Below are 27,591 nucleotides of genomic sequence, written 5' to 3' on the forward strand. Positions count from 1 at the left end.
TAAACTTGGCAAATTCCAGCCCACATCCAGTTCCACTTCGTCTACTACAAAAGCCAACCTATTCTTTCTACCTGCTCAAACTACTCCAGATCTGCTTGTGCAGACCCTGCTCTGCCCAGGAGTCCCTTTTGTAAGTAAGAAACTTTCAAATTCTCTTGATGTGTTGAGTGTCATTAGCCTTAACATTCAATGTAAAATTGGGAATGAGGTCAATCCCAACTCCATTGAGTGACCACAAATTAATTTGTGTAGCTAGCAGGACAAGCTCTAGGCTATGACCACCACTATTCCAAGATCTTTCTTTGCTTGCTCATAGCTTACTAATGGAGTAAAACCATTTTAAATAGTGTGGGAGATGGCTCTGCTGCTTGCTGGCAAGGTTGCCATTTGAGTTGTGCTGCTCTGTGCTGCATTTGCTGAGTCCTGCAGAGCCTCTGTTACAGATTTTATCAACCTAAGTCAGAAGGTTTGACAGTTGGTGTTTAGGGATGGGCTTATGTGATTGGGGCCCTCCTTAAAATGGCCCTAGGCCATGTATGTCTTAGAATTATATATCTCAATTCCAACTAATGCTAAGTTACAACTAATGCTAAGCTTGGGAATAACTCTTAGCCTGTTACTACTGGTTGTGTGTCTCAACCAGGCATTGGCTCTGTTCTGTAGAAATGCTCAGGGTGAAAGACTGATATCCTGTACAGTATATGTACCCTTCAGCTGGTGGCTTGTGAAAAAGCAGTGATGTAGTTTGCTGAGCTCTGTACTCTTAAGAGCAGATGGCTGACTGAGACCTTTAAATATTTCTTCTTCTGTTGCCAGTGCCTCTATCACAACAAAGATCCTGATCCTCAGGGTTATTTGGAAAAAACACCTGTGGTGTCCTGTGGCACAGACACTTATTAACAGAGCCTACTACTGAAGGAAGTACCCATTTCAGAGTTTCCAGGACTGCCCTCTACCACTGCAGAGCACTCACCAGAAGACCTGATGTTGGTAATACTGCAATCTGGGCTTCTTCAGTTATTTCATCCCAATAATACGCCCAAGGAGTTCCAAGTCTTTCTGTGACAAACTACAGAGCAGTCCTCCTCGCTGAAACCCAAGTCCCTAAGGTATAGGACCAAATGCCTCATTCCCTAACATGAGTCAATGGTAACTTCCCTAGCCTCATATGGATATAACAGACCCCTGGCACCCCAGCCACCACCCCATAGACAATCGACCCTATACAACCATGATGGTTCAATTGTCACCACACAATGTGTAACCTCTTATGGCTTTTATTGATACCAGTTTCAAATCATAGTGATCCCTGGGAGCCCCCAGAAATCTCAAGGAGGAACTCACTGTGTTCTTTGGGGCATCACTGGATATAAGACTAAAGACAAGTCCACCTTACCTTGACAATTGGCACAATAACTGCCAAATTTTCCAGTGGTCATATTTCACACTTACTTTTGGATTTTCCATTATTGGGATAGATGCTCTAACCAGTCGTGTGGCTGATTAGAATAAAATTAAAACTTTTTGTTAGCTTCACCAAATGGGACCTTGTGGATATGCACCAACCTATTACAATTGTTGATATGGCCCAATATAAATTGAAACGAGGCCTTTACTGATTGAGATCCAGTATACAAGATCTATTAAGAGAAGAAGTAATTATTCCCAATGTTTCTCCATTTTATAGCCCAACTTGGCCTGTCTTAAACCTGGAAAGAATGAATGGTACCTACAGTGGATTACTACAACCTAATGACATGGTTCCACTCATTAAAATGGGACCTACCATAATTGAAATGACCAAAAGGTACAAGCTTTCAGTTATGAGTAGATATGCTACGAGAGTAAATCTTAAGTGATCTCATCACACAAAAAGGTAACTGTGAGGTGATGGGTTTGTTGATTAACCTGATTGAGGGAATCATTTCACAATACATTGTATATAGATTTCTGGTCAAGATGGCAGAGTAGGTAAAGGCTGTGCTCACCTGCTCTCAGGACCACATCAGTTACAAGTAAACTACAGAACAACCATCACTGAGAATCACCTGAGGTCTAGCTGAACCAAAGCCCTACAACTATGGACATAACAGAAGAAGCCACCTGGTAGGAGGAGCAGAGACATGGAACAGGTTGGTCCCACACACGCATGTGGCCATTAAAAATTGGGAGGGATATCTTGGCTGTGGAGATACACCCCAGAGGAGTGAGGGGTCCCAGCCCCATACCAGGTGCCCCAGCCCAGGTTCTTAGTGCCAGGGAGAGAAGTACCTGTAACTTCTGGTTGTGAAAACCAGTGGAGATTGTGGCTGAGTGAGATGGAGGGGGGCTGGAGTCTCAGGTGCTCCTCTTAAAGGGACTGCCCATGGACTTACTCGCTGATGGACTCACACACTGAGCTGCAGCTCTGGGACAGTGGCTCGAAAGGTGTCGGGACAAATGGGGAGGAACTGAATTCAGAGCACGGGCTGGAGGGGCAGCTTATTCCCAGACGGAGAAGCTGGCAGAAGCCATTGTTTCTTTATTCAGCTGTCCCCCCTAAATGCATGTAGATGCAAGCTGATGCTGTATCTGAGTCTCCATCAAACTGGCTATCATCTTTCATCTGCCTCACCCTAGTGATTCCCAGAGACCCCACCCCACCCAATTTTGGGCACACCCAAACCGCTTTCAGTGGCTTTTCTGTACAAACAACCTGTCTTAGCTCATGCTGCGGACTTTCATAAAATCTCTCACAAAACCCAAACAAGCAGCATCTGGCTTTGGCATGTCCCATACCTTTGGCTGAGCAGCCCTAAACCTGGCACTAGTGGCAGCCAGCCTCGGTTCACAGATTGGCCTCTTGAGGCACATCTAAGCCCAGTGTGGCGGGGGCAGCCACCTGCAGGTTGCTTTGTGGCTCATATCATGTGGCCTTGGGCAGAGCACAGTCTATGACTATACTTGGCCTGTGGCAGGTCCCCTTCCATGAGGCCATAGGGCTGGCACACCTGGTGGCCAGCTTAGACCAAGCCGGAGCATCACCTGGCCATCTCCAAAGGTGACACACCCAAAGGGCAGACCAGGCAGGCACTAGAGCCCTGCTAAAGTGAACCCTGCTCTGTAGGGTCAGCCCTGGCACCACAGCTCCTCCACTGTAGTCACAGCCAGTACTCATAACCAATCAGCCTAAGGGTCAATCCCTTCCATTGATGTGCAAATAGTAACCAAGACTCAATTACAACAAGGGGCACACACAACCCATACAAGGGACACACCTGGAGGACCCGGCTCTGGTGACCAGGGAGACTGTACCACTGGGTCCCACAGGATGCTTACTACATAAAGCCTCTCTATTATGACTGGGAGGCATAGCAGCCCTACCTAATACATAGAAACAAACCCTGGGAGGCAGCCAAAATGGGGAGACAAAGAAATGTTCCAAATAAAAGAACACAATAAAGTTCCAGAATAAGAACTAAACAAAATGGAGACAAGCAATCTACCAGACACAGAGTTCCAACCACTGGTTGGAACTGGGTGCTCAGTGATCTCAGGGAGAACTTCAAAAAAGAGATAGGAAAAATGAAAATGGAGATAGAAAACATAAGAAGAGCCAGTGAGAAAGAATACAATAACTGAAATGAAGAATACATTAGAGGGAATCATAGTAGATTAGATGAAGCAGAGGATCAAATCAGTGATTTAGAAGATAAGGTAGCAGAACATACCCAATCAGAACAGCAAAAAGAAAAAATCCAAAACAAAGAGTTTAAGGGGCCTTTGGGATAACATCAAGAGTACCAATATTCACATTATGTGAGTACCAGAAGAAGAGAGACAGGAAGATAACCTGTTTGAAGAAATAATGATGGAAAACTTCCCTAGTGAAGAAAATAGATACACAAGGCCAAGAAACGCAGAGTCCCAAACAAGATGAATCCAAAGAGTCCCACACCAAGACATTATAATTAAAATGCAAAAGGTTAAAGACAAAGAGAGAATCCTTTAAAAAAAAATTAGTTTCAGGTGTACAAAACAACATGATTAGACATTTACACCCCTCACCAAGTGCTGACCTTACCAAGTTTACTACCCATCTGATATTGCACATAGCTAATACAACACCATTGACTATATTCCCTATGCTATACTTTACATCCGTGAATATATGCATGAAAATTATGTATATACATACATATATATATATAATTTTACATGTGTGTAAAATTATAGTTAACATTCAGTATTATTTTATATTAGCACAGTGGTTAGGCATTTATATAATCTACCATATGAAGTGATCCCAATAAATCCAGTACCCATCTCTCACCCTACATAGTCTTTACAACATTATTTACTATATTCCTCATACTGTATTTCACATCCCCATGACTATTTTGTGACTATCAATTTGTACTTCCTAATCCCTTCACCTTTCTTCCCCATCCCCTAACCCCACTCCATCTAGCAATCATCAGTTTTTCCATATCTATAATCTATTTGTTTTGTTTGTTCATTTATTATGTTCTTTAGATACCACATATAAGTGAGGTCATATGGTATTTGTCTCAGTCTGACTTATTTCACGTAGCATATTATACTCTAGATCCATCCATGTTGTTTGCAAATGATAAGATTTCATTCTTTCTTATGGCAGAGTAATACTCCACTGTATAAATATACCACGATTTCTTTATCCAATCGACTATTGATGGCATTTTGGGTTGTTTCCATATCTTAGCTATTGTCAATAGCACTCCATAAACATAGGGATGCTTTTTTTTTTTTTTTTTTTTTTTTTTTTAGAATCAGTGTTTTGGATTTCCTTGGATAAATACCCAGGAGTGGAATTGATGGGTCATAACGTAGTTCTATTTTTAATTTTTTGAGGATCCTCCATACTGTTTTCCATAGTTGCTGCACCAATATGCAATCCCACCAATAGTGCATGGGGCTTCCCTTTTCTCCACATCCTCACCAGCATTTGTTGTTTGTTTATTTATTGATGATAGCCATTCTGACAGGAGTGAGGTGGTATCTCATTGTGTTTTTTTATTTGCATTTCTCTGATTAGTGATGTTGAGCATCTTTTCATATGTCTATTGGCCATCTGTATGTCCTCTTTGTAGAAACGTCTAGTCATGTTCTCTGCCCATTTTTTAATTGGATTGCTTGTTTTTCTGGTGTTGAGTTATATGAGTTTATTTTCTTTAATATAAATTTGGATATTACCCCTTATCAGATGTATCATTAGCAAATATCTTCTCCGATTCAGGAAGATGTCTTTTCGTTTTGTTGATGGTTTCCTTTGCTGTGCAAAAACATTTTAGTTTGATGTAGCCCCATTTGTTTGTTCTTTCTTTTGTTTCCCTTGCCCAAGGAGATATATCAGAAAAAAAATACTACTAAGAGTAATGTCTGACAGTTTACTTCTTATATTTTATTCTAGGAGTTTTATGGTTTCAGGTCTTACATTTAAGCCTTTAATCCGTTTTGAGTTTATTCTTGTTATGGCGTAAGGTGGTCTACTTTCATTTTTTTTTTTTTTTGCATGTATCTGTCGTGTTTTCCCAGCACCAGGTTTTAAGTAGACTGTCTTTACCCCAATGTAAATTGTTGCTTCCTTTGTCCATAGATTAAATGACCATATAGGCATGGATTTATTTCTGGGCTTTCTATTCTGTTCCATTGATCTATGTTCCTGTTTTTATGCCAATACCATGCTGTTTTGATTACTATAGCCTTGTAGTATAATTTGATATCAGGTAGTGTGATATCGCCAGCTTTGTTCTTCTTTCTCAGGATTGCTGTGGCTATTCGGGTTCCATATAAATTTTACGATTATTTGTTCTAGTTCTGTAAAAAAATGCTATTGGTGTTTTGATAGAGATTGCATTGTGTGTGTGTGTGTGTGTGTATGTGTGTATGCATTGCTTTAGGTAATATGGACATTTTAACTATATTCATTCTTCCTATCCATGAACACAGTATATGTTTCCATTTATTTGTATCTTCTTTAATTTCTCTCTTCAATGTCTTATAATTTTTTAAAAAGATTTTATTGGGGACGAGGAACAGGATTTTATTGGGGGAACAGTGTGTACTTCCAGGACTTTTTTCCAAGTCAAGTTGTTGTCCTTTCAATCTTAGTTGTGGAGGGTGCCGTTCAGCTTCAAGTTGTTGTCCTTTCAGTCTTAGTTGTGGAGGGCACAGCTCAGCTCCAGGTCCAGTTGCTATTGCTAGTTGCAAGGCGCGGAGCCCACCATCCCTTGCGGGACTCGAGGAGTTGAACCGGCAACCTTGTGGTTGAGAGCCCACTGGCCCATGTGGGAGTCAAACTGGCAGCCTTTGGAGTTAGGAGCATGGAGTTCCAACCACCTGAGCCACCGGGCCAGCTCTGTCTTATAATTTTTTGAGTGCATGTCTTTTACTTCCTTGGTTAAATTTATTCCTATGTATTTTATTTTATTTTTTTATTTTATTTTATTTTATTTTATTTTATTATTTTATTTTATTTTATTTTTTGATGCAACTGTGAGACTGTTTCCTTAATTTTTCTTTCTGATTGTTCATTATTGGTGTATAAGAATGCAATCAATTTCTGAATATTAATTTTATATCCTGCTACTTTACTAAATTCAGGTTTATCAGTCCTAATAGGTTTTTGGTGGAATCTTGGGGGTTCTCTATGTATACTATTACGTCATCTGCAAATAATGACAATTTTACTTCCTCTTTTCCAATTTGGATGCCTTTTATTTCTTTTTCTTGTCTGACTGCTGTAGCATAGAACTTCCAGTACTATGTTGAATAAAAGTGGGTGAAAGTGGGCATCCTTGGCTTGTTCCTGATCTTAAGGGGAATGCTTTACCTTTTCCCCATTGAATATGTTAGCTGTGGGTTTGTCATATATAGCCTTTATTATGTTGAAATATGTTCCCTCTATTCCCACTTTGCTATTTCCACTTTGCTGAGAGTTGTTATCATAAATTGGCACTGGATTTTGTCAAATGCTTTCTCTGCATCTATTGATATGACCATATCATTTTTATTTTTCATTTTGCTTATGTGGTGTATCATGTTAATTGATTTATGGATATTGAACTAACCTTGCATGCCAGGAATGAATCCCACTTGATCATGCTGTATGATTTTTTAAAAATTTTATTGGGACTTTCCATCCTAGAACCATGGCCCAGTTTGTCCGTAATCTCGCAGAGAAGGCCCCGGCACTGCTAAACGCTGCTGTGACTTACTCGAAGCCTCGATTGGCCACATTTTGGCACTATGCCAAGGTTGAGCTGGTTCCTCCAACCCCTGCTGAGATCCTACAGCTATTCAGAGCTGAAAAAAATAGTCAATAGTGCTCAGACTGGTAGCTTCAAACAACTCACAGTTAAGGAAGCTCTGCTGAATGGTTTAGTGGGCCACTGAGGTGTGGATGTGGTTTTATGTCGGTGAGATCATAGGCAAACGTGGCATCATTGGCTATAATGTTTGAAGACCAATCGTTCACATCTGTTTCTTTGGGTTTATTATTCGAATGTTCTTGGACCATGTGTGATCAGACTGGTATTTGAATAAAATATGTCAAAATCAGCATTTTCTATATCAAAAAAAAAAATTTATTGGGGAATATGGGGAACAGTGTGTTTTTTTCCAGGACCCATCAGCTCCAAGTCAAGTCATCACTTCCAATCTAATTTGGAGGGGCGCATCTCATTGGCCCATGTGGTAATTGAACCAGCCACCTTGGTGTTATAAGCACTGTGCTCTAACCAACTGAGCGAACCAGCTGCCCCTGATCTTTTTAATGTATTGCTGAATTTGGTTTGCTAATATTTTGTTTGAGGATTTTTCCATCTATGTTCGTTAAGGATATCAGCCTGTAGTTTTCTTTTTTTGTAATGTCTTTGTCTGTTTTAGGATCAGGGTAATGGAGGCCTCATAAAATGAGCTTGGGAGCCTTCTCTCCTCTTGGATTGTTTGGAATATTTTGAGGAGAATAGGTGTTAATTCTTTTTTGACTGTTCGGTAAAATTCACCTGTGAAAACTTTTTAGTCCAGAATTTTTGTTCGTTGGGAGCTCTTGATTACTGATTCGATTTTGTTGGCAGTAATCATTCTCTTCAGATTTTCTGTTGCGTTTGATTCAGCCTTGGAAGATTGTATGCTTCTAGGAATTTATCCATTCCTTCTAAATTGTCTAATTTGTTGGCATATAAATGCTTGTAGTATTTTCTTAAATTTTTTGTATTTCTGTGTTGTCAGTTGTTACATCTCCTCTTTCATTTCTGATTTTATCTATTTGGGTCCTGTCTCTCTTTTTTTTCCTTTTCTTTTTTTTTTGGTCTGGTTAAAGATTTGTCAGTTTTGCTTATCTTTTCAAAAATCCAGCTCTGGGTTTCATTGATCTTTTAGTATTTTTCTTTTGTTTGTTTCTATTTCATTTTTCCACTTTGATCTTTATTATGTCCTTCCTAGTACTCATTTTGGGCTTTGTTTACTCTTCTTTTTCCTTTTCACTTAGATGTAAAGATAGACTGTGATTTGAGATTTTTCTTGTTTCTTTATGTAGGCCTGAATTGCTACAAATTTCCCTCTTAGGACTGCTTTTGCTGTGTCCCATAGATTTTGGGTCATTGTGTTTTCATTTTCATTTGTCTCAAGTTATCTTCTGATTTCTTCCTTGATCTCATTGTTGACCCATTCATTATTTAGTAGCATGTTATTCAGTCTTTATATGTTTGTGTGTTTTTCAGTTTTATTTCTTATAATTGATTTCTAGTTTCATAGCCCTGTGGTCAGAGAAGATGCTTGATATGATTTTAATCTTCTTAAATTTATTGAGACTTGTTTTGTTTCCTACATGTGGTGTATTTTGGAAAATGTTCTATGTGCACTTGAAAGGAATATATATTCTGCTACTTTGGTGTGAAATGGTCTAAAAATATTAATTCAATCCATCTGGTCTAGTGTGTCATTTAAGGCTGCTGTTTCTGTGTTGATTTTCTTCTGGAGGATATATCGATTGGTATCAGTGGGGTGTTAAAGTCCCCTACTTTGATTGTGTTACTGTTGATCTCTGCCTTTATGTCTGTCATATTTGTTTTATATATTTAGATGCTTCTATGTTGGGTGCATAAGTGTTGCTCTTGACGGATTGATCCCTTTATTATTATGTAATGTCCTTCTTTGTCTCTATTATAGTCTTTGTTTTAAAGTCCATTTTTTCCAATATCAGTATTGCTACACCAGCTTTTTTTCTTGTTTCCATTTGCATATTATCTTTTTTAAAAAATTAAAGTTATAGGGGTGATAATGGTTAGTAAAGTTACATAGGTTTTCAGGTGTACAATTCTGTAATACGTCATCTATATATCACATTGTGTGTTCACCACCCAGGCATGAAATATTTTTCCATCCCTTTACTTTCAATCTGTGTGTTGTATTTTGATCTGAGGTGGGTGTCTTCTAGACAGCATATACATGGGTCTTTTGTCTTATCCATTCAGTTACTCAACATCTTTTGATTGGACCATTTAATCCATTTACATTTAAAGTGATTATTGATAGGTACATAGTTATTGCCATTATTATTTATATATTTTTTAAACAGGAGAAAAGGTATACAAATTATTAATTTTTAATATTGCATGTACAGGAGCATCATGGGGGAAAAGTAAATAACCAAAAACAAGCAGTGAGATTTGAGAGCTCATACCACCTAAATAGGGGAAGGCAAGGGATGTATGCCACATAGGGGAGAGTAAATGATATTTTGAAAGATGAATGGGCCCTTAGAATAAAAGGGAGAAATAATAATTTGTCTATTATTCATATTTTGATTTTCATTAGTTTGTTTTTCTCTTTCTTCTGCTTAAAGAAGCCCTTTTAACATTTCTTGTAATAGTGGCTTGGTGGTAATGAATTCCTTTAGCTTTTTCTTATCCGGGAAGTTATTTATCTCTCCTACGATTTTAAATGATAGCCTTGCTAGGTAAAGTACTCTTGGTTTAGGCTCTTGTTTTTCATCACTTTGGGTATTTCCTGCCACTCCCTTCCGGCCTGCAATGTTTCTGTTGAGAAATCACCTGACAGCCTTATGGGAGCTCCCTTGTGATTTGTCTTTCTCTTGCTGCTTTTAGGATTCTCTTTGTCTTTAACCTTTGGCATTTAAACTATGATGTGTCTTGATGTGAGCCTGTTTGAGTTAATCTTTTTTGGGACTTTCTGCACTTCTTGGGCTTGTACGTCTATTTCTTTCACCAGGTTAGGGAAGTTTACAGTCATTGTTTCTTCAAATAGGTTCTCGATCTCTTACTCCCTCGCTTCTCCTTATGGTACTCCTGTGATGCAAATGTTACCTTGATGTTGTCTCACAGGTCCCTTAAACTATTTCATTGTTTTTTATTCTTTTTCTTTTTGTTGTTCCAATTGGGTATATTCTGCTACCTTCTCTTCTAAATCGCTCATTCAATCCTTGCTTCATCTAATCTGCTGTTAATTCCTTCTAGTGTATCTTCATTTCAGTTATTGTATTATTTCTGACTGGTTCTTTTTATGGTTTGTATGTCATTCTTTATGCTTGCTATCTCTTTGTTGAAATTCTCACTAAGCTCCTTAAGCATTCTTATAACCAGTGTTTTAAACTCTGTCTTTGGTAGGTTGGTTGCCTTCATTTCATTTCATTTCATTTCATTTCATTTCATTTCATTTCATTTCATTTCATTCCACTTCATTTCATTTCATTATTTCATTTCATTTCATTTCATTTCATTATTTCATTTCATTTCATTTCATTTCATTTCATTTCATTTCATAGAACAGGTTTCTCCTGTTCTTTTACTTGGTACATGTTTTTTGTTTCCTCATTCTGGCTGCCACTCTGTTTGTTTCTATATATTAGATAGATCTCCTATGTCTCTCACTCTTTGCTGGGTGGCCTTATGTAGTATTTGTCCTGTGTAGTCTGATGGCACAGTGTGTCCCTTGTGTGTTGTGTGTGTTCTCCTGTTGTAGTTGAGTCTTGATCACTTTTGGAGGTGCATCAGTAGGTGGGATTGACTCCCAGGCAGATTGTGAGGATTGGCTATGCTCAGTGTGTGGGCTGCTGTGTGGGGGCTGACTCCTCAGAGGGGGCTTTGCCCCTGTGCCTCTTGTACCTGTTGAGAGCCCCCTTTGGGTGTGCACTTGTGGGACTAACCAGGTAGTGCTCTGGTGTGGTCTGAAGCTGGCCTCTGGGTGTGTTGTTTCTGGTGTCTCTTGGAAAGGGCTCCTGTGCAGGCCAATTTCAGCCTTGCCTGTTACTGGCCTGTAGTTTACCTGGTAGGAGCCACAAAGCTCTATGTTCTTAGCTGCTGCCAAGAACCAAGGTGCCAAGAGCTTTTGGTGCTGGACCTGGAGGCATGTGGGGGTGGATTGCTGTGAATCAAGGCCAGCTGCCACCAGTAGTGGGCCTGAGGCAGCTTAGTAAAAGGCCCAGGCCCCTAGGTCTGTTACCACCGGCTGGTTTCCTATAAGGCTCAGCCATTGAAAGAGCCTTCTTAGGTTCGTGTGCCAGGCTGGTTGACTCAGTGTTGAGAGAGCCCTCAGCAATGCAGCGCTAGCTGGGCAGGGTGGTGTTCAAGGGAATCATGAGATGTGACTGTGGTTTTTACAAAGTTTAATGCAGATTCAGTCTCATGCCAGTCGCTGGCCTGTGACCACTTTGCACATTGCCCTGAGAACAGTGCAGCCAGCCACTGACTCAGGCCTCGCAAATTCCTGAGAGCTGCCCCGAGTAGCTGCGGCACAATTTTTTGGTCACAATCCACCACTAAACTCTCCCGGGCCGTTGTGGATTGTCTGCTGCAGTAAAAGACTTCTGTACCTTATGGGGCGAGGCTGGCCAACCAGGCAATGCAGCTCTAGTGGGTGGGGTGGGGTTCCAGGAAGCTAAGGGGTGTGGTCAATGGTTTATACAGTCAATGTAGTCTTGGCTCCTGCACCAGTGCTGGGCCCTTGACCACTCTACAAAAAAACGCTACAAGAACCCTATGGCCACATATGGCCACCCTATGGTCTGAGGCCCGCCACAGCCTGTCTATGCTACAGCATGGGCCTTGGCTTACTGCCTACCAGTAAATGTTTCCCGGGCCTCCATAAGCCCTCCACCTGCTTTAAACTGGCTTCTGCAGCCTGTGGGGGTGGGGCTAGCAGTCCAAGAGTCAAGAATTTCGAGTGATGTAGCACCAGCTATGTGGAGGGCAGGGACCCAGGGCATCACAAAGGCAGTGCATACACACAGATTCCACCAGACCAATGCAGTCCCAGATTTGGCCTTTGGGGGAGGTCCTAACCCTGAAAAGGTGGTGCCCTCCTGTAAAGCCACATGTATGTCAGGCTTTATATAGGGACAACAATTGCTCCTGTCTTTCCAGCTCCTGTGCCAAAGCAATGGAATTCAGTCCTTCCCCACACGTCCCTGGGCCTCCTGAGCTGCCACCCCTCCACCAGAGACCAGGTAAGTGCTGCAAGCGAGTTCATGTGCTGGCTCTACAAGAGGGTGTCTGGGTTTCCAGCAGCCTTCTGCCCCACTAGGAAGAGCAGACAGAGTCCTCGCTGATTTTTACCGCCAGGTGCCATGAGGACTCCTCTTCCTGGCACAGGACCCCTGGGCTGGGGAGCCCAGCATGGGCCTGGGGGGCCCCCTCCACTTCAGGGGGGGACCTCTGCCACCAAGGTGTCCTCCCAGCACTTTATCTGTGGGTTTGGGGTCAGCCTGTATTGTATATCTGCCCCTCCTACAAATCTCGATGTTGCCTCTTTATATCCTTAGTTATAGGGATCTGTTCAGCTAGTGTTCAGATGATTCTTGAGATTGATTGTTCTATAATTTATTTATAAATTTGGTGTCATCCTGGGATGCAGTTACCTAATTAGACCTCCTTGTTAAACATTTTTAATGTCAGATACTTGAACTACCAACCATTTTCCTGCTTACTTAGACCTGGTTTATATAGGTCTAGTCACTTGATGAAAAAACAGCTTATTTTAATTTCTACTAAATTTTATTACACACAATAACTGTATAGTAATATGGGTTAAAAATTAATCAACTCAAGAAGGGTATTTTGTAACACTGTTCAAGTTGCTGCTGAACTTACTAGTCACAGAAAAGATACTGGCGATGTTATTGTCTTAGGAGATTTCCAATTCTCAAACATCAAAACTCTCCAGTGATTTTCATTTGGCATTCCAAAGACCCACATTTTCTGTGAGATAAATCAAGCTATAAAAGGCTATTTTATATAGATTTATTATGTAATATAAAGGCTTATTTATATGTATTTCTTATAATTGCGTCTACTGTGACTACTATACTCCCAAATTTTACTCACCTATGACTCTCCTTAACCTCCCTTTCTCAAATATGAACTCTTTGATGTTGAATAGGGTGTAAGCTATGGCTAAAAGTACCCCTATAATCATGACAACAGGATTCCCTCCAATATGAATTTTCTGGTTTTGTGTAAGGTTGAAGCCACAGCTAACAGTCTTTCTACATTTATGACATTCACACATTCATATAATTGTGAGACTACAACAGTCTCACAATGATAACATCATAAGGATTTCCTTCAGTAGAAATTCTCCAGTTGAATGACTGCTAAAGACCTTTCTCCACATTGATTACAATTAGAGCTGTTACTCTCCAAAGTGAATCATCTCATGTTTCATGTTGAGAAAGGTCTAAGAGATATTTGGGAGTATCAATCATAGCTGAAAAAGCTTCTATACACCGTTGGGCAGAGTAACTTGTTTTAGATATAAAATCAACAGAAACAACACACACAGACAGACACACACACACACACACACACACACACACAAAGAAATATACAAGACTACTTGTAGCAGTATCTTTATTACAACACAAAATTATAAAAATACAATATCCATCAAGAGGATAAATACTGGTATATTCTTAAAATGGTTTAGTATACAGAATGAATATGAAAACACTACTGCCACATGCAATAATGTGTGACTCTTAAGAATGTTAAGTGAAACAAGACACAAAAGAATTCATGATACATGATAAAAACATATAAAGTTTAAAGACATGCAAAAACTACTTAATGTTATAAGCTAGGGAAGTGGTAACCTCTGGGGAAGTAACAGCTACTTTTTATTCTACTCAGTGCAATAAGAAATATAGTTCATATTTTTTTCTTATGGAGACTGATGCTTATAACCATTTTTTATCTTGCCTCTGCATGTATTATATAAGTTTTGTTAAAAACTGAATCAGCAGAACTTGAAAAGTTAAAAAATTAGATCAATTGCTGATAGAGTTTAGTAACAATGATCATATACTTTTATGCTAGTAAACAGTAAACAGTTATGATGTATGGTATTTTAAATCAATAACTATTATTACGTTTGTGATTAAAAAGACCTTATAGCATGCTTTTTTGGTAAAAAACCTGAAGTTTTACAATACCTTGAAAAGGCTTCACAAAAAAATCAACACCATTTATTGCATTTCTATCATTTCTCCTTTGTGAGTTCTCTGATGGACAATGAGGTTTCTCTTATAACTGAAGGACTTACCACACTCATTACAAATATAGGGTTTCTCTCCCCTGTGTGAGTTCTTTGATGTACAATGAGATTTGTCTCTTCTGGCGGAAGCACTTCCCACATTCATTACATTTGTATGGTTTCTCTCCTGTATGAGTTCTTTGATGATGAATGAGATATGACTTCCTGCTAAGGCTTTCCCACACTGAGGACATTCATAGGATTTCTGACCTGTATGTATTTTCTGATGTACAGTAAGGGTTGCTTTCTGGCGAAAGGACTTCCCACAATTCATTACAAATATAGGGTTTTTTCCCCTGTATGAATTCTCTGGTGTAGATTGAGGTTTGTCTTCTGACTGAAAGATTTTCCACATTCATTACATTCTATGGTTTCTCTCCTGTGTGTGTTCTGTGATGATCAATGAGGTATGACTTCATTCTAAAGGCCTTTCCACAGTGAGGGCATTCATAAGATTTTTTTCCCCTGTATGTGTTCTCTGATGTGCTACAAGGGTTGTCTTCTGGCGGAAGGATTTCCCACATTCATTACAAATATAGGGTTTCTCCTCATTATGAGTTTTCTCATGAAGAGCGAGGGGTGTCTTCTGGGAGAAGGATTTTCCCACATTCATTACAATATAAGGCTTTTCCCCTGTATGAGTTCTTTGATGTACAGTTAGGTTTGCCTTCTGGTGAAAGATTTCCCACACTTCCATACAATATAGGGTTTCTCTCCTGTATGAATTCTCTGATGTAGAGAGAGTGTTGTCTTCTGGCGGAAAGACTTCCCACAGTCACTACACTCATATGGTTTCTCTCCTGTATGAGTTCTCTGGTGACGAATGAGGTGTGACTTCAATCTGAAGGCATTCCTACATTGAGGACATTCCATATGATTTCTCCCCTGTATGTGTTCTCTGATGATCAGTGAGGGCTGTCTTTAGGCGGAAGGACTTACCACATTCATTGCAAACAAAGGGTTTCTCTCCTGTGTGAGTTCTCTCATGATCAATGAGATATGACTTCCTTCTAAATGAATTTCCACATTGATGACACTGATAGGGTTTTTCCTCTGTGTGAATTCCCTGATGCAGAATCATACTGACTTCCTGCAGAAGGACTTTCCCACATTCAGTGCATGTATGCTTTTTTTCAACATTGGTTGTTTTTCTCCTTTTATTATGTTCAGATGGATTTTCCTTCCTGTAAGCTCTATGATGTGTAATTAAGCCTCCTTTTTTAAGGAATAATTTCTCACAGTCATTATATCCAGGCGACTGTGCTGGAGTTTCCATCTTATGATACTGCAAAAGCAGTTCATTATGACTGACAAGCCCTGCCATGTTGATTATGAGATTGACTCCATGGTGAACTGTCTCTGGTTTACTATTGAGGAATGATTTTCTCGTAGCCATTATACTCACTAAGTCTCTTTCTTGCAGGACTTAGATTACTGATGATTAATTCTGAATCATTTTTAAATTTTTTTCCATGACTGTCATATTCAGGAAGTAAATTTTTGAATTTATAGGGCTTCTGTTTAAAGTAAATGTCTTTTCATGTGCATTACTGTTCTCCTTAATCAGTTTTTTGTGGTTAATGAATAGAACTGATCTAGAATACTTATCTTGGTGTTCCTTGAAATTCACTAAAAAGTCTTTGGTTTTCCAGTTTTTGTCTATAAAAGAATTGATAACAATTTATGAATCTTCACACATTTGCTATGAAAAGGAATTCTACTAGGGTCAATCATCTGAGGCCAAAAAAAAACCCAAGACAAATTACTGTATGCCTGGAAAAAGACACAGAAGCTAATAAAAACTCTGCTTCAGTATGGAAAAGAATGAAAAATAAGGATTGAATGCTAATAACTTTTGAACCAGAACTTCATAAAGAAAGTTGAACGCACATAAGCAGCATAAATGGTGGAAGAGGTATTGATGCTTGGATAGGTGAATTCAGAGGCAAGGAAGTGAACCTATCAAGGGCATTAAGCTTTAAGTAGGATGGATAAGATTAGTAGAAAAGCTTATTCAGGGAAAATATTAGAGGAAGGATTGCTTCTGGAGGACTCAAGTCAGAGCCTATACTTTTATACATCACCTCTAGATTGCAAGGTAGAATGCTTCCAGTTTCAGTTTTCCACCAACCCCGTCCATGTAGCCATCAATGGCTAATTAATTTTTCCAAGCATCAGTTAATTTCCTAGTGTTAAGAAAAACTATCCTATCATCCAGGTCTAATCCGCCATATAGCTGGGAATCATTTTCCCTTGAGAGGAAAGAACTAGGAAAACACATATAACAGGAAATTTAAAACAGACTAGGGTGTATTCAGATTGCTGTTGTTATACATTCTTTCAGAATTGTTCAATAAAAAACTCTCATGACTATCAATTATAACTGTTCCTCTTCAATTGCTAACTTACATTGTCAGGTTAAAGAAAGACTGGTTCAAAATGTTCCCCAATACAGTAACATTCCTTATCTCCAGTTTTCCATAGGGTGCACCAGAATGATCAGATTGTTCATTTTGGTTTTGGATCATTCATTAATCTTAATCTTCATTTCCATTATAAATGTAGAGCTATAGTTGACTTCTGTTACTTTGTGATCATCCACATCTGTGGAACAATGTTAAATCTAGGTTCAAAAATCTTTCTCTTCTTTGAGTCCATTACCCCCAGTACTAACATACAAAGAATTTCTCCTGTTAACAAAACTTTACATCACATAGATTCACTCTTCATACTCAAACAAGATTTTAGGTTTGTCCCCTATCTGACAAATCTCACCCAAAGAAAGTTTACATTAATACTGTGTGTCATAGATAAGTAGTGCTTGGTAGAATCAAAACATTTCAATGATAATCTATAGAGCCATGGCCTGAACAGGTGTATATCTGAAATAATCTTACAAGTACATGTTTTTTGAATGGGAGAAAAGATATCTCCCCTGTATAGCTCCACAAACAGTTCGTGAAGCAACTGCTGAATACCTAACATTTTATATATTATAGCAAAAAAGATCAAAGCAGAGGATCTCATAATTGAGGGAAAGAATCCTTAAACACAAAGTATCTACAATCAGGTATTAAATTATATAATCATATCCACGCATTGTATTGTTATACTGTGTAAGTACCATGGGAATTCAGAAAAAAACGGTGGATATGATGTGGAATAGTCAAGGAATACATCAAGGAGAAGAAATCTTGAGACTGAACTATAAGATGTATAGTATGTGGAAGGGAGAATACAACACAAAGTAAAGTACAGACATCATGACAAATCCTACATGTATGGAGAAAAGTTAGGAAACTGGATCAAGTGGATATGAGCAATAGTTTCCACAAGAGAGAGAAATAAAGTTGAAAAGACTAGATTAGAGCTTATTATGTTAGCTCTTAAATGAAGAATTTCAATTTTATGTAATAAATAATAGGTAACAAGTGATATATTTTGTCAGAAAACTAGCAATATAAATTTAAAGAACCAGGACGAAATTTATACAACAGCCAAGTTGTAATTGCAATAATCAAGACATGAAATAACAGAATTGTTATTTTGTATATCAGTGACAAATATATTTCACAGGCTGATAACTTAACACAAATTGTGTAGAGATTCTTAAGAGATAATGACAGATACAGAAGAATGAAGCTGATATGGGGGGAAATAATATAGAAAGAGATAAAGGAAAATAATTTAAGACCTAGGAAAGTTAGTGATTTTCATTTCCAACATATTGTCACAAAATATGTGAGACATCAAAGTGTAGAACTCCTAAAGGAATAGAGTGAAGGTGAGAGAAATATGCTGAGTATGTTGGTTTAGAAGCACTGAGCTTAAGTACTGAGAATTGATGAGATTATTATAATGCAAAGGCTTATCCCTTGAGGACAAATCGGACAAATAAGACTGAGAGTCCAGTGAAACAATATACATTAAAAAGGAAAAATCTGTGTGACTATTACATGCCAGCCGTTGTTCTAGGCAATATGTCCACAGTGGTGGAAAAAAGAGACCAAGTTGGAAATAACCACTCAGAAATCAGGATAAGAATGAATTGGTGTTTACCCAAACCAGGGCACAAAGTTTAATGGAAAAAAATGCTAATTGTGGTATTATCAGTCTGGGCCAAGGCAAGGGAGTTTTAAAATTATAGCTGGATTTATGGTGAGAATGGGAACTTAGACTTAGCACAAAAAACGTAACCTGAGGTAATAAAAAGAAAGGGAAAGGAAGTGGAAAGCAACTAAAAAAGAAAAATTAACCAAGAATTTTTTTCTTTTCTAAAGAGACATTTAAGAAAGCCTAAAAAAAAGCGGGGGTGGGGGGGCAAGTAGATAAGGGACTGAGAATGCCAAAAATAACACACACACAAGAAAAGATTTTAAAAATAGCAAGCAATTAGGAAAGAATATTATATAGGGAGAGTGATATTTGCAAGTTTGCTTTAAGTTTGCAGGCACGACTGTCATTTCAAAGGTTAGGAGCCTGTAAAGAGACACTCCCCGAATATTTCGAAGGTGCCACTAACCACATGACCACATTAAAATTTATTTTCCACTAGTTTCATCTGCCTGAGAGTCAGAAACTCACCTAAGCAGGTATGACCTGTAAATGATGTCCAAGGATCTTCTCCTCGTTCCAATTTTGAGGATCACATCAGCTTGGTCATGTGACACCCTAATAAAGGAAGATTTGAATTAAGTTGCCTAGGCTTCAACACACTTGAAAAAAACTGGTAAGGTGCATTTTCAGTACTGCAAATTAAGATATACCTTTGTGCAATACTACCGTGTTTCCCTGAAAATAAGACCCTGCTGGACAATCAGCTCTAATGCATCTTTTGAAGCAAAAATTAATATAAGACTCGGTATTATTATATATTATATTATATTGACCTGGTCTTATGTTATAATAAAATAAGACTGGGTCTTATATTAATTTTTGCTCCAAAAGATGCATTAGAGCTGATTGTCCAGCTAGGTTTATTTTCGGGGAAACATGATAACTTAACACCTTGCCCAGGCAATTGAAGACACAATCATCATTCCTACTAACCAAAAAGGATTTAACACTTCTTATCCCTGAAATTAAGATCACCACATACTGTGTTGCCCCGAAAAATAAAACCGGGTCTTACACCGTATTTCCCCCAAAATTAGACCTGGTCTTGTATTAATTTTTGTTCCAAAAGATGCATTAGGATGTTTTTCAGGGGATGTCTTATTTTTTCATGTACAGCAATCTACATTTATTCAAATACAGTCATGTCATCTTCTTCTGGAACATCGTCATAACGTACTAAATGAGTCCGTCTGGCTGACGATCTTAACTGGGGCTTATTTCGGGGTAGGTCTTATTTTCGGGGAAACCCGGTACTTTAGGCACTTTGAAAAGAAATACATGCTACTGAAAGTTTCAGAGACGTTTTCTTACCCACAGAAATGAGGTGGCAATAGTTTTCCAGCATCACATCCATGTATAGAGTTTTCTGAGCAGGATCCAGGTGCTGCCACTCCTCCCGAGTGAAGTCCACAGTCACATCTTTGAATGACACGGATCCCTGTAATGGATAGGAACTGTGATCAGAACAAGTTGACTAGATATTGGGGACTAGTTTTGATCCTGTTCTTTGTGGCATTCATATGAAAACTTGTAAAGAAAGCCTATCATTTTTCTTGTTTTGTGATTTACATTTTTCTTGTTTGTGAAAATAAAAATCAAAATTTGCCACCAAATTTATTTAATAACTCATTCTAAAAACATTTACTGTGAAGTCATTCTATAACCCCAAAACTGCATTCGTTTATGGGGTCCCAAGACATACAAAACACTGTCCCTGCTCACAAGAAATTACAGCCTCAAAGCATGTAGGTAAAACATACCTTCAAGAAAGTATGTGTAAACATAAACTTACAAGAAGGTACTACAGGTACTACAATAGAAGTATGTACAAGATAAGTTATCACAGGGCAGAACAATTTTCTCCAGCTTCACTGAGGAGGTTAATTTTTATATCCCTTTCAAGATAAATGTATCATGCAAGAGGAATATGGTTTTAAAATGCATGGGAATGACTTTCGGCATCCAGTAATAAAAGAGTGAATTGCTCAGATAGTAATTATAAAATCTGAATACAATACATAATAAATAAATAGATGGCCCTGAAAAGCAACCAAAGCAAGCAGAAATATCCTTAAAGGACAGCAACTGCAATAGATAAGAATTGTTAAGTTTGTAGCATTTTTTGCATGAAGGTACCCAAAACCCCACAGCTCTTAAGGCAGAAAACCTTAGTGTACTTCCTCAAAGGTGGTAGAGAACAGAATTTAGGGATGGCAGATGAGCTGGAGATTTAGGGATAAATTCTGGAAGTGAGAGAACTTTAGAACGGATGAGACCTAAAATCTGAGTATAACTTTGTCAGAACTCCAGGGTGATAGTTAAGCTAAGCAATTGTTGGCGAGATCACAGAGGACTTAGCAAAAAGCAGACAAAAGATACCAGAAAAGAGTTTTGAAAAATAGAAGTGTCACCTAATGAGACTCTGAGATTCTGCATTTTGATTAATAGCATTCCACAACCTGCTGATAGCTCAAGCAGAAGAAAACTGATGCCTTACAGATTCAGGTGTCAGACACCTGGGGCTGACAAAGCCTTTAGCAGGAAGTAGAAGAGGGAAAACCTTGGAAGAAAGGAAACTGTAAAAAGTAAGTCCCCAAATCTATATATAAACATTTCATCAATTCCTTGCCTGAGAGCTAAAGTACTTGAACACAAGGAGAAGCTACCTCCCGCAGGGGGCCGGGGTAAAAAGCAGTCACTGGAAATGTAAAGAACTAAGATGATATATCAGCTGCTTCACACTTGAGGGGGAAGGGTGGGTAGTAAGGCAGAGTATGAAGCTTGATTCCAACCAACTGCCTGGCTAGAACAAAAACCAATAATCCTCAGAAACACACATAACAGAATTCAGATTACTATAACATATTATTTATGATGTCCAGGTTTCTAACAAAAATCAGTGGGCAAACAAAACAAACAGGAAGGAGAATATGACCTATATTTAGAAAAAGACAGTCATAGAAACTAACTAATTCCTAGTGAGCCCTGATACTGGGTTTTGCCACAAAAGGCTTCAAAGCATCTATTCTAAATGTGTTCAAAGAAGTAATGGAAAACCTGGCAGGGAATATGAGAATGTAAACTATAAAAAAACACCAAATGAACATTCTAGAGCTGAAAAGTACAACAAGTGATATGAAAAATTCATTATATAGAAATAGAAAAAAAGAAGAATCAGTAACCTTGTAAATAGACCAACAGAAATTAAGGAATCTGGAAAGGAAGGATAAAAAGAATAAGGAAAAATGAACAGAATCACGGAGATATGTGAGTCAATTTCAAAGTAACCCAATACAGATATTATTATTGGTGTCCCAAAAAGAGAAAAAAAAAAGTGAAAAAATTTTAAGGCAGTAATGACCCAACACATTCCAAGTTAGCAAAAATTTTAACTTACATACCAAAAAAGCTTAATGAACCCCAAAAGGATAAAAACCAAAGAAAATCACACCTCGGAAAATCCTAATCAACCTGCTAAGAATCAAAGATAATGTTAATCAAGAAATTTATATTCAGCTAAATTATCTATTAAAAATATAGGCAACATAAAGCTATTTCAGATAAAATCTGAGAGAATCATCACTAGCAATACTGAACCATCAAAAATGATAAAGGAAGTTCTTCAGGTTGAAGGTAAAATTGTGACCCGATGATAACTAAGATCTGTAGATAGGAATGAAAAGGATGAGAAAAGTTACATATAAAAGACATAAACACTCATTTCCTATCTTCTTTAAAAGACACGACTATTTCAAATATGGGTTGAAACTGGCAATTGGCTGAGTTCCAATAAAACTTTATAAAACCAGGCAGCATACCTGATTTAGCTATCAGGCAATAGTTTGCCAACCCTTGGCTTAGGGCAACCACTAAAAAAATAAAGAGGTACTTTTAATAAGTGAATAATAGAGAAAAAAATTGAATCATAAAACAATTTCTCAATCCAAAAGAAACAAAAGAAGAGAAAAAAGAAACAATAACAATAAAAAAATTGGGAAAAATGGGAAAAATAGCAACATGGTATATTTAAACCCAAATTATTGATAATTATATTAAATAAAAATAGACTGAAAACTCTAATGAAAGGGAAGAGAGCATGAGACTGGAAAATAAAGTAAGGCCAACCTATATACTGTCTATAAGAGACTCATTATAAATATCAAAACATAAGTATGTTAAAGTAAAAAGAATGGAAAACAGGTATACTATGTAAATGCTATGTAAATACTACTCATAAGAAAGCCTGAATGGCTATAATAATATCAAACAGATGAGATTTCAGAACAAAGGATATTATCAGGGATTTTAAGTGAGGCATTTCATAATGATAGAGGGTTTCAAGTCATGAGAGAGCATTAACAATCCTAAATGTAAATGCACCTAAAAACAGAACTTCAAAATATATTCAGGAAAAACTGATTGAATGGAAAAGGAAAAACACAGAAAGCCACAATTATAACTGAAGATTTCAACTTTCCTCACTCAGTCATTGCTATAACAAACAGACTGAAAATCAATAAAGATGAGGAAGATTTTACTATCACAATCAACCAAATTGACCTGATTATTTAGAGAATAGACCACTCCAGGATACATATCTTTACAAGTGCACATGGAACATTCATCAAGTTAAACTATAATCTGTGCTACTAGTCTCCATAATTTTAAGAAGACTGAAATCATATAGCGTTATGTTCCCTCACATAAAATTAAATGAGAATCAATAACAAAGCTATCTGGAAAATCCCCAAATATTCGGAAATTAAACACACTACTTCTAAATAACCAATGAGTCAAAAAAGAAATCACAAGGGAAATTAGAAAATATTTTCAACTGAATGACATTGAAAATGCAACATGTCAAAATTTGTCGAAGGCTACTTAGAGGAAAATTTATAGCATTAAATGCTTCTATTAGAAAAAAAGAAAGGTCTCATATCAATGATACAAGCGTCAATTTACAAAACTAGAAAGAGTTAATTAAACCCAAATTAATGAAAGCGAAAGGAATTTAAAAAGATAAGAGCACAAGTGAAGAAACAGGAAACAGAAAAACAATGAAGAAAATCAATGAAACCAAAAGCTGGTACTTTGAAAAGTTCAATGAAATTGATAAACGTGGAGCCAACTGACCAAAGAAAAAAGTAAGAGACACAAATTACCAATAACAAACAGGAGGGGCATTGCTATAGATTATACAAACATCAAAAGGATAAAAAGAATACATATATTTTAAATGACTTTATGCCAATAAATTTTACAACTAAGATGAAATGGACCAATTCCTTGAAAGACACAAAAGCTCACTGAAGAAAAAAAAAAAAAATAACCTCAAGAGCCCCTTCCACAAAGAAGTCTTCAGGCTCAGATTGAATTCTAACAAACAGTTAAGGAACAAATAATATCAATTCTACACAAATTCTTTTAGAAAATAAGAGGAGAAAATACTTCTCAACTCATTTTACAAGACAGCATTACCCTGATACCAAAACTAGATAAAGATATTACAAAAAAAACTATAGACCAAATTCTTTTTTTTTTTTTTTAAAGATTTCATTGGGGAAGGGGAACAGGACTTTATTGGGGAACAGTGTGTACTTCCAGGCCTGTTTTCCAAGTCAAGTTGTTGTCCTTTCAATCTTAGTTGTGGAGGGCGCAGCTCAGCTCCAGGTCCAGTTGCCGTTGCTAGTTGCAGGGGGCACAGCCCACCATCCCTTGCGGGAGTTGAACCGGCAACCTTGTGGTTGAGAGGATGCACTCCAACAAACTGAGCCATCCGGGAGCTCAGCAGCAGCTCAGCTCAAGGTGCCGTGTTCAATCTTAGTTGCAGGGGGCCCACCATCCCTTGAGGGAGTTGAGGAATCAAACTGGCAACCTTGTGGTTGAGAGCCCGTGCTCCAACCAACTGAGCCATCCGGGAGGCAGCTCAGCTCAAGGTGCCTTGTTCAATCTTAGTTGCAGGGGGCAGAGCCCACCATCCCTTGTGGGACTTGAGGAATTGAACTGGCAGCCTTGTGGTTGAGAGCCCACTGGCCCATGTGGGAATTGAACCGGCAGCCTTCGGAGTTAGGAGCATGGAGCTCTAACCGCCTGAGCCACCGTGCCGGCCCTTGATCAAATTCTGTATGAACCACAGACAAAAGAATCAATGTGTAGCAAATTCATCAAAATATGTGTGTGTGTGTGTGTGTGTGTGTGTGTGTATAAAATACTGACCAAATGGGGTTTATCCTAGGGCTACTAAGTTGGTTTAACACTTCAAAGTCAATCAGTCTAATTCACCATGGTAATAAAAAAAATAAAAAAGGAGCGAGAAAAGCCATATAATGGCAGAAAAACTCAACAAAATTCAACACCCACTAGTGATAAAAACTATCAGCAAACTAGAACTTCTTTAACCTGATAAATTTGATAGAGTATCTATGTAAAAACCTTAGTTAACATCATACTTAATAGGAAAAGACTGAATGTTTTTCCCCTAAGTCAGGAACAAGCCAAAAATGTCTGTCCTCACTTCTATTCATCATTGTACTGAAGGTTCTAGACACTGTAATAAAGCAAAATGGAAGTAAAAGGAACACAGAAGGAAAACAGTCATTACTCACTTATAACATGATTATCTATGTAGAAAATCCTAAAGAATCTACAAAAAAGTTACTAGATAGTTAGTTTAGAAAGTTTGCAGGTCAATATAAAAAAATCAATTGCATTTTTGTGTACTAGCGCTAAACAATGGAAACCTGAAATCAAAATGAATAGCATTCACAATAGCATAAAAAAAGAAATACCTAGGGATTAGTATAACAAAACATTTGCAAGACTGGTACCCTGGAAACAAAACATTACTGAGATAATTAAAGATTTAAATAAAAGGAACTGTGCCTCATATTCATGAATTGGAACACTATCTTATTATTATTAATTACTATTCTTGAATTTAAACTGTCAATGAGCATTGTAATATTTTCCTCTCCCCTAATGGATTGTCTTTATACATTCCTCTACTGTGTTTTGGGTCTGATGCTATATAAACCGTAAGATAAGAGTTACTGTTTAATGTTATTGGTTCAGAGTTCCTGTTTGGGATGATGAAAAGTTCTGGAAATAGGTAGTGGTGCTAGTTACACAACAATGTGAATGTACTTAATAGCACTGAATTATACACTTAAAAATGGTTAAAATGGTAAACGTTTATGTTATGCATATTTTACCACAATTTTTTAAAAGTTAAACAGAAAAGCGTAAGAAACACAAAGATCCATAAGTGAGCACTGGGGTGAGTGCTTTAAAGGACTGCAAAAGGAGCAAAGGTGTTAAATGGGAACATGAGTGACTGCTATGAGAGAGGCACCCAAATAAAAATGATATCAGTGGGGATGAAGGGATCTGTGGTATAAAGAGTAAGATTCACCACTAAATGGCTGTGCAGTGGAAGAGAGACATCTAACTCAAGTTAGCTGTATTAGCAGGTGTATTAGCTGTATAAGCAAATTGGGGAAAAAAAAAAAAAAAACCAAAAGAAGAGGACGGGCAGGAGATAATGAGGTAAATCTCAGGCATGTGCCTGAAGTATCTGTGGAACAGGCAAGTGGTGGTGATGCTTAGTTGGAGGTTGGATAAGGTTTTGACACTCAGAATGACGATTTAGGATTAAAATTATTTGAGCATCATTAGAATAGTAGTGGTGGATTGTGAACAGGAATGGGAGACTGAAAAGAGGAGAACCAGTATAGAATCTGGAGAACACCAGTATTTATGAGTTTCACATATAAAGATGAATGTTCTGAAAGAAAACACCAAGAGAAATATCTTTGAAACCAAGAGCAGAATATTTCAAGAGTTACATTCCTAGTTCAGTATGGTGATCTAAGCATATACATTTACTTCTCCTGCATCTGAATATAAAAGTAGAAGAAATTTTAAAATAGGAATAAATCTGTAACACCATTAGCCTACTGGGGGAGTGAGTGTTACTGGCAGGCCACAGATTTTTAGGACTTGTTAGCAGCCATGAGCAAAATTGAAGGCTCAGACAGGAGAAATACAGGAGTCTCTGTTCTTTTAATAATCTGTCAAGCACAGCTCTATTCTTAAAGCCTCAAGAGAGGACTTCTTGTCACTTACTAATAGCAATCTATCAATTCCATCTCCATTGACTGTTTCTGTATATAAGACAAGTTCATGCGATAATATATTCTCATTTAACTTGAGGCAATGCATTTTTGTCCCAGGATTGCTCCTGGGAGAAGACTGAGAAAGATGTTAAACGACATACACACTTAATGTGTGAGCACTGGTTAAAATTAGAAGGAACACTTGTGGAAGGTAAAGGCTTGTCTGGCCAATAATGGGAAGAATGGGGATGACTTCCCTGAAGGGAAAGATAGGCAAAAGGATCTAATACATGAAAGGCAAATGCTCAAATATCCTTAAAAAAAACCAAAAAACAAAAACAAAACTATTTAAGAAAGGAGAGAGAACTAAATCATCACCTCACCTGAGCCATGGTTTGAGATTTGCAAAAGATGACCAATCTTCCTTTGGGATCCTCTTTGGAAAAGGGGTGGTTCCTAAGAAGGCAAAGCCAAGATGAAAAGATGCCATAACATCACACATGTGCCTTACAGCTCTCTTATGACTCAAATAAAATGAGCTCCATTTCCATTGTTTTGGCCCTTTTCTACTCTGTATATCCCACATAAATAATACAGGGGGAAGAAACAGCTAGACAAATATTATTTTATCCCCAAAGCCTGAGATACAGATTCTTGGGGCAACAGGTAAAATGTTGGGAAAGCTCCCCTCCTCTCTAGCACCATCTTGTCTTGCCAAAGCAGCCTACCAATATTAATGACTTCCAAGCTGCTCCCCATTAAGGCTTGACCACTTATACTGTTAGCAGCA

The 27,591-nt window shown here is 37.9% G+C and overlaps 1 protein-coding gene and 1 pseudogene across 1 annotated transcript; one reads left to right on the forward strand and one right to left on the reverse strand.

Annotated features, from left to right (window-relative positions):
* Window positions 1-7,157: 7,157 nt before the first annotated feature.
* Window positions 7,158-7,581, forward strand: LOC117034991 (ATP synthase subunit g, mitochondrial-like; annotated as a pseudogene).
* Window positions 7,582-13,962: 6,381 nt separating this feature from the next.
* On the reverse strand, window positions 13,963-27,193 carry LOC117035343 (zinc finger protein 567-like). Its single transcript, XM_033129237.1, is given in 7 exon segments — window positions 13,963-15,246; window positions 15,249-15,441; window positions 15,443-15,955; window positions 15,957-16,070; window positions 16,073-16,230; window positions 19,999-20,125; window positions 27,185-27,193. Coding segments are annotated over 7 exon segments (1,374 nt in total). The 3' UTR covers window positions 13,963-14,986.
* Between the last annotated feature and the right edge of the window lie 398 nt (window positions 27,194-27,591).

Source organism: Rhinolophus ferrumequinum, chromosome 15 (assembly GCF_004115265.2).
Source record: "Rhinolophus ferrumequinum isolate MPI-CBG mRhiFer1 chromosome 15, mRhiFer1_v1.p, whole genome shotgun sequence".
Lineage (NCBI taxonomy): Eukaryota > Metazoa > Chordata > Mammalia > Chiroptera > Rhinolophidae > Rhinolophus > Rhinolophus ferrumequinum.